Below are 16,545 nucleotides of genomic sequence, written 5' to 3' on the forward strand. Positions count from 1 at the left end.
AATATTGGGTTCAAAAAACAATTATTCCCTTTTTCAAGAAAAAGGCATAGAAAATTTGAAACAAATAATATAAAGAAATGAATAACTTTTAGAAATTATTTTAGCAGAAAAGTCACAAATCGTATCCCCTTTTAGAAGAGGCCGAAAATGATTCCCAATAAATTCAGAACGACCAAGATCATGTTGCTTTGAAATCAGAAATATCAGTTATGAAATGGAAAAAAGTTCTTTTCTAAATCTTTAATCTCTACCTTATTATATTTGAAGATAATTAATTCATTGACTTTGCATCTACATTAAAAATATATATTTGCCATTCTTGAAAATAGCCAAGTGCCATAACAGAATTGTTCATCTATTAAATATTTACAACCATTTCTATTTGTAGAAAATATACTTCTTCTACTGAAAATTGTAAATGATTGAACGCATATGATTTTGTGCATTATATAAATTAACAGGGATATAACGTTAAACTTTTGAAAAAAATTACAATCATCAAACTCATGAGTTATATGACAAATTCATCAATAATATCAATACTTAGAATTATTAGTTTCTTCAGTAGGAATTTTGCAACCAGTGATGTATCTACACAATGGTAAAAGTTAATAATAATTTTTAAGTACTTACATAAATTAAAGGCATAATTCAACAAAGCTGCTATATAGTAGAGGAAAGTAATGAAAATATTTACAAGTTCTTGGCTTGCTGCGAAACAAAAAAGTTGCTATAAATTTTAATGCAGCATTTGAATTCAAAGAAAAATATCTCTTTCTCATTCAGCACTACCGTACCATGTTATCATGCATATAATAATAATATAATAGCTTAATAGTTCAAGAATCTCATGAACGCTGCATATTATCAAAAAATATCAAGAGACCTTTTAGATTGCTTTTGTATGGTAGTATTTAAATTTACTTTATATTCTTCGAAAAACTTAATGTCGTAATTTTTTTTTTCATGCATTGAAATCTTAATAGTCCAAGAATCTCATGAACGCTGCGTATTATCCAAAAAATACCAAGAGACCTTTTCGATTGCTTTTGTATGGTAGTATTTAAATTTACTTTACATTCTTCGAAAAACTCAATGGCGTACTTTTTTTTCGAAAAAGGGGCCACGCATCCCTCCTTTGTACGCCACTGGCTAATGCGATAGGACTGATATTCTGTTAATTATGAGAACCCCCAATACGCATAATGTGTACCAAGTTTAAATCAAATCTACTTGTGGATAGCCGAGATATGTCAAAAAGTGTTTATTTTTTTAAGCTTCAACGCCCTGTATCTCCAAAACAAAGGCTTTCATAAAAAATTTTTATAGAGCAAACTACACTTAATTTTTGATAGGGAATACATTCCTGCATTTTCCAAATATAAAGTGAAAACACCCTGTATACAGGGTGGGCCACCAGTAACGCCTCGATCGCTAGTGACCAAACGGCAAATGTTACAGAAACCTGTTTAGGTGGGTATGTGTAGGTTGATTACGGCTACATTTTGAGGTATACAGGGTGTCCAGGAAAAGCGTACCATATCAAAGTTATGTTTTTTTTAAATGGAACACCCTGTATTTTACTGCATTTTTGAGAGCACCGTAAAAAAATAGGTGAACTTTATTAAAGGTTCTGCATACCTAGGACTTACAGTTTGTGAGATATTTCAATTTAAGTGAAAATGCAGGCATAGCGTAGAAATTTAATATTAGCAATAAAAAAATAATTTAGATCCTTGAAGTTTTAAATTGTTATATTTGTCGTCACTTAGTATTATACAGGGTGTCCAAAAAACTGCTGAATACTTCTCTCAACTTTAAACAGCAATAACTTGGTTATTTTAAATGGAACACCCAGTATATTTTTACTTTGGGAGTTGGAAAATTTAAAACTCTCAAAGCCTAAAACCTATAAACATCCGCCATACTTGAAAATAGCCAGGTGTCATAATTATTAGAGTTAGAAATAGTTTAGCTATTAAATGCTAAACTCTTTTTCCTTACTAGAGAATATTCATTTGGTAGAGAAAATTGTGAATTATTGAAATCGTTGCAATTGCCTGCTCCTTAGAAGCCAATTTGAGTAATAAAGCACTAAAATTCCATTCGTGTTAGAAAAGATCTAATTTTTTTATTTGTATCTCGCAATTTACTGATGATCATAAAAGTCTCTGATTTCTTGATCTAGATTCGGAACTCAAGCATTAATGATAACAATATCCTCAACTAATTTGGGTTGCAGGTACATATCAACGCCAATTTTGCTGTTATTGCTTCAAAATTCTGTCATCAGTTAAAACAACCTAATTTATAAAATCAGCTGTTCTGATTCAACCAAACCTAATCGCATGTGAAAGCAAAACTGTTTTTTTTTTGTATTAGTATACTTAAAATATTGTTTACTGTTAACAATAATGGCAAAGATATTCAAGTTTCTCAGGTAAGGAAAATAATCATCAATTTTATTCAAGAAGAAGAAATTTTAATGTAACAACTATGGCATGCACACTACAGCAGAAACAATCCAATAAACCCTTGGATATGCATTTAAAGACCCCAATTTATTATTTAAAGCTCGACAACGATTAGTTAATACTGTTAGAAACCGTGAACCGCCGTCTATCACCTTTACTTCCCTAGGAAACGGATGTTGGTGTAGATGGCGTACGCTGGACGCTTTCGGTTACAGAAGTTCACCATGCGGTCTCTGTTGCCTTGCCTGGCCTCGTGCAGGGCTACCAGCAGGCGGTAGACGTCGTCCTTGGAGGGGGTGCAGATGAAGCGGTTGCCTGGTTCGTATCTGAAACCAAAGCATACGTTTTCTTTCAGTACTTAAAATTTTTCCACTATAAATTCATAGCCACACAAAAAAAAGTTGTCTGTACTTTTCATGCGACATTTATGTTATCCGTAGCATTTTTGTCAGAATTGAGTTATCACATCACAGGAATTTCCTAACCTCAAAAAACAGGTCAAAAATAGCAAAAATTCACGAAAAAGTGCTAGGAATTATTTTTTTTCTATATTCAAATGTTCAGTTATATGGTTGACCCCGCCGAACGTGAATCCGCGGTCAGAATTGATGGTTCCTTTTCTAACCTCAAAAAAAAAAACGGGTCTATTAAGGTCAGATATCACGAATTTAAAAAAAAAAAATAAAAGATTCGCACCAAATTTGTTATACGAGGGTTTTCGGGGTCGCTGATCACGGATTCTAGGTCAATTTTGCAAAATTCAAGATGGCGGATCCAAGATGGCCGAACAAATTTTCAAAAAATAACACATTCGCGCCAAATTTGATATATGGGGATTTTCAGGGTCAGTAATTTATTCTTCAAAAAAAAAACAACTTGCGGTACAAAATCGTTTGGACTTTTTGAATACTGTTTTATTGCCTGTTTTATTGAGTATTCAACAAGAAATGTATTTGGGGATTGTTGGACTAGAAGAAATGCATCTCACCGTTTACCTGTACGATGAATCCTGCAACTTTTTTTTTTGGTGTCATATGAAATCTTTAATGAATGTCTTTAAAAATGATGAGCCTACAATTTTTGTCGCATTTTCGAGTTAGTTTGGCGGTATTTTATAATTTTTGTTTCAGGTGATCACTTACCTAGAGTTCTGCCTCTTCCAGGGATATTTCCTGTAGTACCTTGTCCTTTTGGGAGGGACAGGATGGAGAGATTCATCGGGAGTCGGAGTGTCCGAAAGCAGTTCATCTTCGACTGAAACTGGATTATTTTCTACGTAGAGAATGGGGCTGATGCCATGAGGCCATGGTGAAATTAGCAAACTGGTTAGTATGCTGTCGATTTTCTCTAGTTTTTCATCGTCATACATGTTTAGATGTACAGGGCGTTCATCTAGAACAAAAAGGAACTCTTAATTTGTATTAATTGCGTTTGTACTAAAATTTTTCATTAATATATGTTTGATATTATTATTTTCCATACGCACAAATGACTGTATGACAAATAGAAGATACTCCAGGAGTGTCTCAAGGTTTTATACTTGGCCCCCTATTCTTCAGTATCAGGCTGTTAGAAATTCGCTTCTCACTACAGGGATCTCGAAAACGGTAAGAGTTACAAACTAGCTTAAATGGGGGAAAAGTTGCGTAATCAGGGGACCAACCTCTAAAAAATCAAGGCTAACATGATTAGTTTTCGAAATATTCGAAAAAACCGAAATTTTGGAAATCCGTTTTTGTTTCATTTCAGCCTTGTTTGAGGTGATATTGAAAAAAGGAGAACACTTTCTCATGGCCACTTTTTGCCCTCTATTGAATGGCATAATCAATTTTTATATGTAACGTTTCGTCTCTCCAGGACCATCGTCTACTTCATTTTTTTTTTTAAATACGACCCTAGAAATTTTATTACATTTTTTGCAAGCCTTCATGACCGTCAATACTGTACTGCCTCAGCCCGAAGCAGATTCAGACGTTTTGTCTCGAAAAATTCATCTTCAGTGTATTCGTTCCAAATTTATCTATATTTTTTATTTAGATGTCTTTGTTTATTGAATTATCGTACACTGTAAGTGTCGTTAGACCCTGTGAAATCCATCTTGTTATTTAAACTAAATGACATAGTAAATAATTTTGTTAGAATATTCAGCCGATTTTAAATTCTAAAATTTATAATATCCCGCGTTGATTGGTTTTCCTCTGTTGGTTGTATTAGGTTGTTTTTTTACTTATTTCACCTGTTAATAAACGTTATATTCCGTGTTTAACATTGATAAAACTACTCCATTATCGACTGCAATCAAATACTACACTGTAAAAAAATCGGTATGAACGAAAGCAATAGAGTACATTTTTACTCATTATTGAGCATTTTGATCATAATCACAAATGAATAACATTTGTGATTATATTTAAACTAAAACTGAGTACTGTCACTCAAATATAGGTACTACTTAAATAAATTCTTCACATAAACTCGTATTTGGTGCACTTGTACCTAAATGAGAGTAATGTACTGAGTGAGTTTAAATGTATATTAATTTCGAGTAATTTGAATGGCGCCGTGAAGATGGCACCACTTAAATATTGCTTCTGGTAATCTCGATCACAGTTGATAGGGGCCCGTTAGATGCTTCAGAAAAGCGTGATCACCAGGACAACAGGCATTAGCCGGCGGCGGCGGGTCTCAGTTGGCTGGTCTCAGCTAGGACACGATGAGGCCCCCGCGAAGTGAATTAATTTCGACACTGTATATCCTAATTAATCATTTATGAGTGCACTCAATATTTAGTTAATTAAAAACCAAGTTTGAGTAAAAAATGACTCAATAATAGTTAAATTTAGATCATAATAGATATTGGTTTTATATAGTCAGAATAGAGTCAAAAGTCGCTCAATTGATAGTTAGCAGTAACTCAGATTTGAGTAAAACTCACTCATTTATGATGCAATAGTTTCACTCAGTTGTACTCAGACTAATAGAGTGAAAATTTCGCTCAATGTGGTGTGGGCAGAATTTGATTATTGAATAAAATTGAGTGAAATTTGAGTAAATTTCTTTTGCAGTGTAGGCATGCTTAAAATACACATATCTATAGAACTATGTAGTTTTGTAATGTACATTTTGCCTACATACAATTTACTTAAAAGAAAATAAAGAGTCTGACCATGAACCAACTTTACAAATATAAGACGAGAATGGAAGAGTGGTATTGCTTTGAAATATTTCTTGGAATATGTACTTCCGGTGTAATATTCCATCAACTATGTGTCTTGAAATATAAAACTCAAAGTTAACCATTCGGAAAATTTTATTCCAAGCTCGTACACTCCGGTCGATTGGAAAATATAAAATAATTGAAATGTCATTAAAATTTTCCATGTCGCTTGTCTCAGGATTGTTTCCTTTTAACGATCTTAATGTGTTATAATTAATTATTAGGAATAATGTAAATGGCACCACCTACACGTTATTTTAAGCTTAATTTCAAAGGAATGACGCAAGTTTGTTACAGCCCACACCACACTTCATACTATTTGTATTATTTTGTCTTTAATTGGTGATTGTGTTCAGTAGGATTATTACAGTGGACATCCAACAATAACGATTTTATGATAAAAAAATTCGTTCCTTAGACTAAACTGTTAATGGATTTCTGCGATCTTGTTGTTTCAGTTTTCCATAATAAAAAATTCTGAAACGTTTCCTTCCACACATAACTATGTTCTGATGTGAGTGTTGCGACAACCATGACCTTTGCGAAATGACGTACATTTTAATACCTGCTACTATTATGTCGTATTTGGAATATGGGGAAATATTAATGAAAACTGAAATCGGATATCACAACATGCCTGTAAAATATTTATATATGCAGATGGAGGGAATTGATTCTACGATTCTTACGTGTCCCACGTACGTTGAATCGAAATTGGATTTTAATTTCCGTAAAATCTGACATTTCAAGCGTCGAATAATATGTACCTATGTAGGGATAAATATTGGAAGTTATTCAGGTGTATGTCAAATATATTGACGTTTTACTTAATATTTACTCAACGAACACAAAGATTATCAGAGATACGTGTTCTTGAAGAGAGTGGAAGTTGAGAATTATTTTTTGTAGCAATTACTTTTACATATTTGGGTGTTTTTCCACATTAAATGCCAATCACTAACATATAATAAATTTCGCATATCAAATGAAAAATATAAAAAAAATATGTACAGCGTGTTCCAACTAAAAGATGTGACGTCAATGATTGTTTTAAATGCCAGTCCCAGTTTTCTTTGAAAAGCATTTGGTTTCAAATTGATATTTTGAAGGAATCAATAAAAAATTGCAATAAATAAAACTAAAACTACTGCTTTAAAACGAAATTAGTTGAATAATGTACATTTTTCGAGATTTTAAGAATAACAAAAGAATAATTTTTAACTTGGGAATGACTAGGAACAAATATTTATTAAATTTTTTAATTTCTGAAAAGTACAAAAGACTATGTTTATCTATTAAAGAATTATCTTTAGCGTCATATCTACAAATGTTTTTGAATTGATTTTAACTAATTATTTTATTAACAATTTGGAAATTATTGAGTTTTACGTTTTAAAAAAACCTTACCTTCCCTACGCTAACTTTTTACAAATATCAATTCTTATCAAGCTCACTATTACAAGCCCCCGAGGCCTTTTCAGTTGTTTCCTCCCAGTTATCTTTGAGTCGCCCGGTATGTTGATTCGTCTTGTAGTTATTAGGACTTCCTGGTATTTGGTTCTTCTGTATCTAGTACTGCCAATGCGACAACCAAGTTTTCTTATGGATGTATTGTTAATTGCCTACTTTTGCAATTCAGTTGAATATTTCGACATCTGACAGACAACGTTGGAGATAAATCTTCTAGGTTTCTTTTAACTTTATTAATTGATTTGAACTTGATTTTTACTTGCTTATTGTTTTTATATTTGGTTTTTCATCTTTTCTTACTACGGTTTGGTTTATAACCTCACAACTTTTACGTTTGATTTAATGTTTTCACAATTCTGTCAAGTTAACTGTTTTCTTTATTTTAGAGAGGCTTGCCCTTGGAAGGTTTAAAAGAGACGTACTATGGGAATCTTTGGCAGTTCTTACAAATAATGCTAATGTACATACATAGGTTGATATTCTTTTTAAAATATGTTTATCCAAACAAATGACTATCAGGGATTTTTCTGGAAATATTCTAGAATTATTTGAAATGTTCTAGAATACCATATTATACAGGGTGTTCTACCCAAGAGGGATTCTTCTGTAACTCTGTTCTTGATGCTGTTACATAGCTACTTTTTCGGAATTTAGAAAAGAACCTGATTTTTCTGGAAAACTGTTAGAGATAAGTATAGACAACCTTGTATCAGTCGAAAGGGCATTCAATTTTGCAATCACTCATGACAATTAATATGGGTCATTTCATTTGAAAAAAAAAAGTTTTTCAACTCATAAGATTATTAAATCTAGGTCTCAGTATTTCCGAGTCTGAATAACGTACACGTTTTGCTCACCAGATGACAACATAGAGTAATTTATGCCAAAACGAACTGTGAAAACGTCAGGTTTCTAAATGTTACGGTTTAGACGCTATCTAGCTTCATTAAGAAAACAAAAATCGTGATTTTTCTCAAAAACAACTGATTATCTCGAAAACGGTAAATTTTAAACACCATGTACATTTAATAAACTCTACCTAATATTAACCAAGGAATTCAAAAACGCAATAATATACAGGGTGTTCCATTTAAAATAACAAAGTTATGTAGTGCCCACCCTGTAAAAATAACAATATTTTCTTTACATAGCCCACATGGTTCCAGACAACTTTTTTACAGTTGCAGAGTTTTACAAAATTTTACAGTTGCAGAGTTACAGAACACCCTGTATGAACATTGAACACATTTTACCTCAAATTTCAGATATGTTTAAATTGTCTTTAAATCTAAAAGTAGATTCTTATTCTAGACTTTTCTTATTCTAGAAGTTTCTATTGATATGGAACATTCCTTATTAGTTTAGTTTTTATAGTTTCGTTTTACTTTAACTTTTTATTAATTAACATATCTACTTTTCTTACATAAATTATGCCCTTAAAACTACTTTTATACAAAACATTCACATTTTTTATATGCTACCGTCAATAAAATTTGTTTTTTATTTTTTAGATTTCCTGCAGAATACCAATGTAGTCTTTACTGAAATATTGTACTGATGAAGTTAGTATAATTTTTCATGCTTTTCTTCACCTTTGAACAGGCGTGTCTAATTAATTTAATTTTTTTGTAAATATTAAACTTTATCAAAAAAATTACTTTCTTTTGTATTTGTTGTTAGCTGTCAAATTTTTTAATTTTAATTTTTTACTTAAAATATACTTTTTATTTGATATTTGTATGTATTTATTTTAGCTTAGTAAATAGATGCGCATGCAATTTTTTATTAGATTTTACTTTCTGTGTATTAAATTTATGTAATTGTTGTTTCAGCTTGACGTTTTCCGCTTTCTCAATTTTTTATAAATTTTCAGATCTTGCATGTTTTATATTTGATAAAAAAGTGTTCATTATCAACTGGTCCACGGGTGTGATCATTTTTTGTTTGATGTACAGACTTTGTTCCTAATTAGTGACTCGCATTGTATATCTACTTTCCCTTGTGGGATGTCAAAATTATAGGCAAAAGAAGTTTATTGAAAATTGACTAAAATATAAAATAAAAGAAGTAGTTTCGTTAAAATTTGTTAAATTATTCCTCGAAGAAAACGGAAAAATTGGATTTGGTATATTTTCTTTAAATAACGTAAAACAAACTTGTACTAAAATTCACGAAATCCTAACTCAAAAATGTGTATGTGTCGATTATTTTTAGAAATAATGGCAAAATTTGTCAAGAAAATTTACTTTAAGGAGGTATATCGGGTTTACTCAAATGCACAGATGTACTTGAAATTTATATAGCGTATTACCCAGTGCTCCCTCAGTGCGTCATATTTTTTTTTGAAATTTTTTTTGAATCTAGATTTTGAGATATTGTTGTTGAAAGTTGTTAATTTTAACATAGGTTTATATGGCGAAGATGGACGGTGCGGCTCTTTTTTTACCCATAACTGAGAAAAAAAATGTAGAAATTGTGAAACCAAACTTTTCCATAGATAGTACACAGTATTATCTTATTTTTTATGTAAAACTAATGTAAGTTTTGAACATAATACAGCTGTATTAATTAGAAACAGAAACCAATAATTGCATTTCTGTCTGACTTGAGGATTAATGTGGCAACGTCGCAATCAGCTGACAGCAAGGAGGGAATACATTTGAAAGACTTGATAAAAACGAAACTGATTTCAAACATATACATTTTTCCTAAATCCCATGTACATTGTTATCAACAATAAATTATCCACAACAGATGATTTTTTGTAATGTTTTTAAAAAACTAGATTAATTAAAAAAGACTAGGAAGCTGTGATATATTTATTGGAATAAAAAATACAGTTGATAAATCCTTTTAATATATTTAATGGTTTATAAAAACATCGTAATCATTACCCAGCAATATTTAGGGTTACATAAAGTTTTCTTTACTTTATTAATATAATTAGTAATACTTAAGATAAAAGCATTTGTACGGAATAACAAAGGAACATAAATATTTCTCAGCAAACTTTATATCTAAAAAATTAGTTATAGTTGCAAAACTTTTGTAACATTACTAAAATAGACCTTCAAAATTGCATCCAACATTTTCTTCGACTTGGACTAGAGATGGGCGCGATTGTCATTTCATTTCTTTAGAACTAAATTAACATAATTCTCGTTGTTTTACCAGTTCACACGATTTACGGAAATAAAGGATACAAATCTTCGCGAGGATAATACGATATATTTGCTATATATAATAATTATATTGTACATAGTTTACACACAATACATATTTGAACGCGTACGCATCTTTACCAGAATTTGACGCGCAATATCTCCGATGTCCGAGGTCTGTAGGTTCGCAGTGTGTGCAACTGCTAGTCAATTATTAGCGCTGTTGCCACACCTACATAGTCTTTATTAGTTCATTAAATATAATTTAAAACTACTTAAATATATTATTTTTATGTTGTTAATTAGTCAATATGTATGCTATGTGTATATGAGTAGATTTCTTTGCTATATAAATAATGTTTATCGCAAATAATTTCAATAGAATTAAATTTTTTCAAATTGGCAGCAGGCTTTAGTCCCATAAGAAAAGCATAGGACCCCCCTGCGCTTCACACTTCCCTCGGACCCCGATATACCTCCTTAACTTTATCTTGAAAGCAAAAGGGACTATAAATTCTTAGTTCATAGGAAAAATTATCTTATGTGTAAATGTTCCCTTATAAGATCTGCAATAAGTTATTCTGAATCATATCCCGCAAAATTAGACATTTAAATAAGAAAATATGTTTTTAAGATTCTAAAACAACCATTTCAAGAGTCAGTAACCCGCATTAAGCCATAAAAGCTAAACATTTATTATCGTATAACTTACAACGTAGGATGGCTGTCGTAGCATCTTTTTTCCACGTCATGACAAAGTGACATTTTTAACTAATCTTTGCTTTCACGACATTATTAGAGATATGATTAATTGCTGTTTGAAACCTCAACACCTCCCACGCAGAATCGGAAATCGCTTCCTGATAATCCACTTAGTGGCCATAATTTGCCCAAAATGAAATATTGATCCCGTCATTTTAAACAATTACGTAGAAGGTAATAGAGTTAGGTTTAAATTTAGATCCCGCAAATTTCGGGGTATTAATGGAAATAAGATACCTTTTACCTATTTGTGGCATTGCATTGATATCATCAGTTATGCACACTTGATGTGATGTCAAGTTCCTATCAAGTCATAAAACGAGTAGGGCGTTCAAAATGGTCTGTACTGATTTGTAATTCAAGAATCAATTTCTATTTATTTGGCTAAAGAAAGTTATTTATTGTATGTACTAGACTGTAAATTAATATTTTGTCAACGAGTTAATTAATTTCACGAGTTAAAATATTCCTCTTATTGACTAATGACTAATAGAAGGTGACTATAATAAATTAAAATTATCTGAATCACACCAAATTCCGCATTGCTACACTGCACTGCTAGGCCATTTGTTGACCACTGAATTTATGGTCAAGTTGCCAACCTCTTGCTTCTTCAACTGAGATCGGAAAGACTATACCCTTAACACTTACATTATATAGTGTTTCTGTTTTGTTTTTAAGCCTCTTAAATTCAAATACTATTAATCATTTTTTTTAAGTTCGACCCTGTTTTTTTATCAGCTTATAGCCGCCATATTGAGGTACCATTTTGGTACAGCGGGGAGCCATCGAAAGTAGACATTTCAACGAAAATTGATCTATTGACCTTTTTTGGATGTAATAAATTTTGGGCAGAAAGGAGGTCCGGTTGATGTGAATGTCCCAAATAAAATAATACATTTTGAACAGTTGTTGTAATATTACGTAAGCAAGTAGGTACTAATTTTGTCATGATTAAAGCTCTAATTAACATTTACTGATTACATTTCACAACAATGGGAATTAGTAATAATAAAAACACTAAATGAATCGACTAAATTAAAACAGCTGAGACAAAACTCCACATATTTATTACCTCGTTAAATTCGTATATTTTTTTGTGCGTGCCGATGGACAGTGCGTGTGTTGCGCTAGGTCAGGTATAGTCCAAGCATTCTGTCACGGATTAATGTTAAATTTGCAGAAATTATTACCTGGACAAAAAAAATATGACCGTATAGAAAATTAAATTTTAAATTGAGTTTCTTGTTCTTTAAACTCGATCCAATATGGCGAACATGGTTAAAAAAAATCGCAAAGTTGAAAAAAACTGTTTTTCTAAAATAACTAAAAAAATATAGCACNTATTTTTGAACTGCCTATTCCTGATTTAAACCATCTGCAGGCTCGACTTATAGACAAGATTCGTGAAATTAACAATACCCCGAGCATCTTAGAAAATGTCTTTAATTCTTTGAGGAACAGGTGTGAAAAGTGCTTGGAACAAGGAGGGGGACACTTTCAGCAGCTGCTTTAATTTATTGTTATAACAAGGAGGGGGACACTTTCCGCAGCTCCTTTAATTGTTTGTTATTGTTATCACGATTATTCTTTAAAATAAAGTTATATAGTCATTAACGTTATTGAAACTGACAGCTGCTATACAGCTCGTTGAGAAATGAGGTTAAGTTGGTCGCTATAAGCTACTCCCTACGTCCAATATGTCAGAGCCAACTTCGACCACGTTTTTATTTGATCGTTCCTTACTACAAGATAAACATTTATCACTTACCGATATTTGCTTCTTCCAAGGGAAGATCCTCAATATAATTTTCAGGAAACTTCAAGGCAGATCGAAAACCGCTGATCACCGTGACGGATCCTAGCGCTAAAAGGACGACCAGTGACGCATGCCATCTCATTTTCGGAGTTGCCGTACAGTATCTGGAAACTACAGTAATTTTAAAACTTTGTTTACTACATACCATTTCAATATTAGCATGTATTAAATAAAGTTATCATAGTACCAATTAGTTTGCTGTTGTTATATGGCACCCCAATTGTTATCACAGGGAATTTAAATTACTATGCAAAGTTGGTTTTAGTCTTGATCTATATTTCAATGGAACTGTGGGTGTATATTTGCATATAAGGCGTTCTTTATTCATGTAGACTCGGGTTCGATCCTAATAAACTAATAAGAAAAAAGTTGTATACTTCAAAATAGTAATTCAGAATTTACGATCCCAATAAGCTCCGTAAGCTGCTTCCATAAGTGAAATTCTATACAGGGAGTCCATAGAAGCCCTTATTTATTTATTTTTGTGTATTTCATTATTTATCATTATTGATTACTGCTTGAGTTTTATAATATTTAACATTGTACAATAACATTAACCGTCTAGGTATTATATTGAAAGATTCCGCAATATATTAAGTGAATCAAAGATTGTGATTTTTATTGTGCAATGTGGAATATATTGTATCGTCTGTGGGTAATATTGCGCAATATCCGTTCAGTTGTGTATCGAATGTAGTGCATTGTCACTCAACATGTTCGCTTAGGTCCGGGTAATAATTTCTGTAAGCATTTCTCTATAATGCTTGGACTAGTATTACAGTTGACCAAATGCCGGTGGCGTGTAAAGAAATATTTTTAAACAATTCTGGAAGTGTCCTTTTTTATTTCTTTTTTATATTGTGATAATATTAAAAAGAGAAAGAGAGACTGACTGGGTTATTCTACCACCTTATTATTCCATTCCTATCTACGAAAAAATAGAAAAATTGGAAATGATTAACTCCTGTTATTTTATATGGAACACCTTGTGGCTTTGATTCATGTCCAATTTTTAGTTACAGTGATATACGGGGTTTGATCAAAAAGTAACGGGAATTTTCAAATTGCGCGTGTTGTATCTTGACTATCGAGATAATTCTCTTTTAATGTATTGATAGCACTGCCACGCTTTATTTGTGTATAGCGAGCGACTTACCTCAGTTTTTTAGCGACTTTTTTTTTAATAAGAATATATTTTTTTTAATATTTCAAATTTGAACTTAACATGCTTCTCCAGCTTTTAATCCACGAAAGTAAGGTTTTTTATATTTCTATTTACTTCGGATTACGTTTTTTGTATATAACGAACGTTCAAATAAAAACGTGGTCAAGTTGGTTCTGAAAATTTGGACGTAGGGCGTAGCGTATAGCAAATGAACTTAAACGTCATCTGTCAAAGCGCTATATCGCCGCTATCAATTTGAATATTTTCGTTTTAAAAAGCGTTTAAAATGGTGTTTTCTCAAGAACAAAAAGTGTTTATCATAGAGTCCTACTTTAGAAATGGACGCAAGATTGATGGAATATGGAAGTATTCTATTGAGGAATGTTTCATAGAATTTCAAAATCAATTTCCCGGCGTTGTTGAGTACAAAATTTTTCAAAGTGCAGTTCAGCGTTGTGTTAATGTTTTTCGTGAAACGGGCAGTGTAACAAGAAAAGAAGGAAGCGGCCGACCTAAAAAGCGGACTGAAGAATTAAAAGAAAATGTCCAACAAATAATGGAAAATGCGCCAAGAACTTCTGTACGTGTTTTATCACAAATGGTGGGAGTATCAGTCGGTACCTGCCACACAGTGTTAAAAAAAGATTTGCGTTTGTTCTCCTATCGTTTAACTTGTCAGCAAGAACTTCATGAAGTTGATTTTCCGCGACGGGCTGTATTTTGTGAATGGTTTTTAAACAACTACGGTGAACTTCATAATATCACCTTTTTTTCTGATGAAGCCTGGTTTCATTTAAGTGGTTACGTAAACTCACAGAATATGAGAATGTGGTCTTCTGAAAAACCAGATAACTTTTTTGTCGAGGGCCCTCTACACGCTCAAAAAATTGGAGTTTGGTGTGCTCTCAATCGAAGGAGGATTTATGGACCTATTTTTTTTAATGGTACTCTTACTGCGCAAAGGTATAGAGAAGAAATTATCGCTCCTTTTGTTAACCAGCTGGAAGAAAACGAAATTACAAACTTTTACTTTCAACAAGATGGCGCAAGGGCACATACGGCAGGCGAGACGATGAATATGTTGAGGGAAGTTTTCCAAAATCGACTAATAAGTCTCAATGCTGAACATGAATTTCCACCGAGGTCATGTGATATTACGCCGTGTGATTTCTTTTTGTGGCCTTACCTTAAAAACACTATTTTTGAACTGCCTATTCCTGATTTAAACCATCTGCAGGCTCGACTTATAGACAAGATTCGTGAAATTAACAATACCCCGAGCATCTTAGAAAATGTCTTTAATTCTTTGAGGAACAGGTGTGAAAAGTGCTTGGAACAAGGAGGGGGACACTTTCAGCAGCTGCTTTAATTTATTGTTATAACAAGGAGGGGGACACTTTCCGCAGCTCCTTTAATTGTTTGTTATTGTTATCACGATTATTCTTTAAAATAAAGTTATATAGTCATTAACGTTATTGAAACTGACAGCTGCTATACAGCTCGTTGAGAAATGAGGTTAAGTTGGTCGCTATAAGCTACTCCCTACGTCCAATATGTCAGAGCCAACTTCGACCACGTTTTTATTTGAACGTTCCTTACTACAAGATAAACATTTATCACTTACCGATATTTGCTTCTTCCAAGGGAAGATCCTCAATATAATTTTCAGGAAACTTCAAGGCAGATCGAAAACCGCTGATCACCGTGACGGATCCTAGCGCTAAAAGGACGACCAGTGACGCATGCCATCTCATTTTCGGAGTTGCCGTACAGTATCTGGAAACTACAGTAATTTTAAAACTTTGTTTACTACATACCATTTCAATATTAGCATGTATTAAATAAAGTTATCATAGTACCAATTAGTTTGCTGTTGTTATATGGCACCCCAATTGTTATCACAGGGAATTTAAATTACTATGCAAAGTTGGTTTTAGTCTTGATCTATATTTCAATGGAACTGTGGGTGTATATTTGCATATAAGGCGTTCTTTATTCATGTAGGCTCGGGTTCGATCCTAATGAACTAATAAGAAAAAAGTTGTATACTTCAAAATAGTAATTCAGAATTTACGATCCCAATAAGCTCCGTAAGCTGCTTCCATAAGTGAAATTCTATACAGGGAGTCGATAGAAGCCCTTATTTATTTATTTATTTTTGTGTATTTCATTATTTATCATTATTGATTACTGCTTGAGTTTTATAATATTTAACATTGTACAATAACATTGACCGTCTAGGTATTATATTGAAAGATTCCGCAATATATTAAGTGAATCAAAGATTGTGATTTTTATTGTGCAATGTGGAATATATTGTATCGTCTGTGGGTAATATTGCGCAATATCCGTTCAGTTGTGTATCGAATGTAGTGCATTGTCACTCAACATGTTCGCTTAGGAAGTACCAAAGGTGAACTAAATTATTGCACAATAATAGTGCACCGTCTGGGAACATTTCTTAATATCATTGTGCA

At 32.3% G+C, this 16,545-nt stretch overlaps 2 protein-coding genes across 2 annotated transcripts in view; both read right to left on the minus strand.

Moving 5' to 3' along the window:
• Positions 1 to 2,080: 2,080 nt before the first annotated feature.
• Positions 2,081 to 13,017, minus strand: LOC108907214. Its single transcript, XM_023454494.1, has 3 exons — positions 12,856 to 13,017; positions 3,617 to 3,866; positions 2,081 to 2,800 (listed from the first exon to the last, which is right to left on the minus strand). Exons 1-3 carry the CDS (start codon positions 12,983 to 12,985, stop codon positions 2,629 to 2,631), a joined length of 552 nt encoding a protein of 183 aa, XP_023310262.1. The 5' UTR covers positions 12,986 to 13,017; the 3' UTR covers positions 2,081 to 2,628.
• A 2,667-nt stretch (positions 13,018 to 15,684) lies between these two features.
• The window catches only part of LOC111691507, a 29,830-nt gene continuing 28,969 nt past the window's right edge, over positions 15,685 to 16,545 (minus strand). Inside the window, exon 2 of the mRNA XM_023454492.1 lies at positions 15,685 to 15,851. Within this exon, the coding sequence (XP_023310260.1) occupies positions 15,685 to 15,851 (167 nt within the window). The remainder of the gene's footprint in view (positions 15,852 to 16,545) is intronic.

This window comes from Anoplophora glabripennis, unplaced genomic scaffold (genome assembly GCF_000390285.2).
Source record: "Anoplophora glabripennis isolate ALB-LARVAE unplaced genomic scaffold, Agla_2.0 scaffold303, whole genome shotgun sequence".
NCBI classification, from domain to species: Eukaryota; Metazoa; Arthropoda; class Insecta; order Coleoptera; family Cerambycidae; genus Anoplophora; species Anoplophora glabripennis.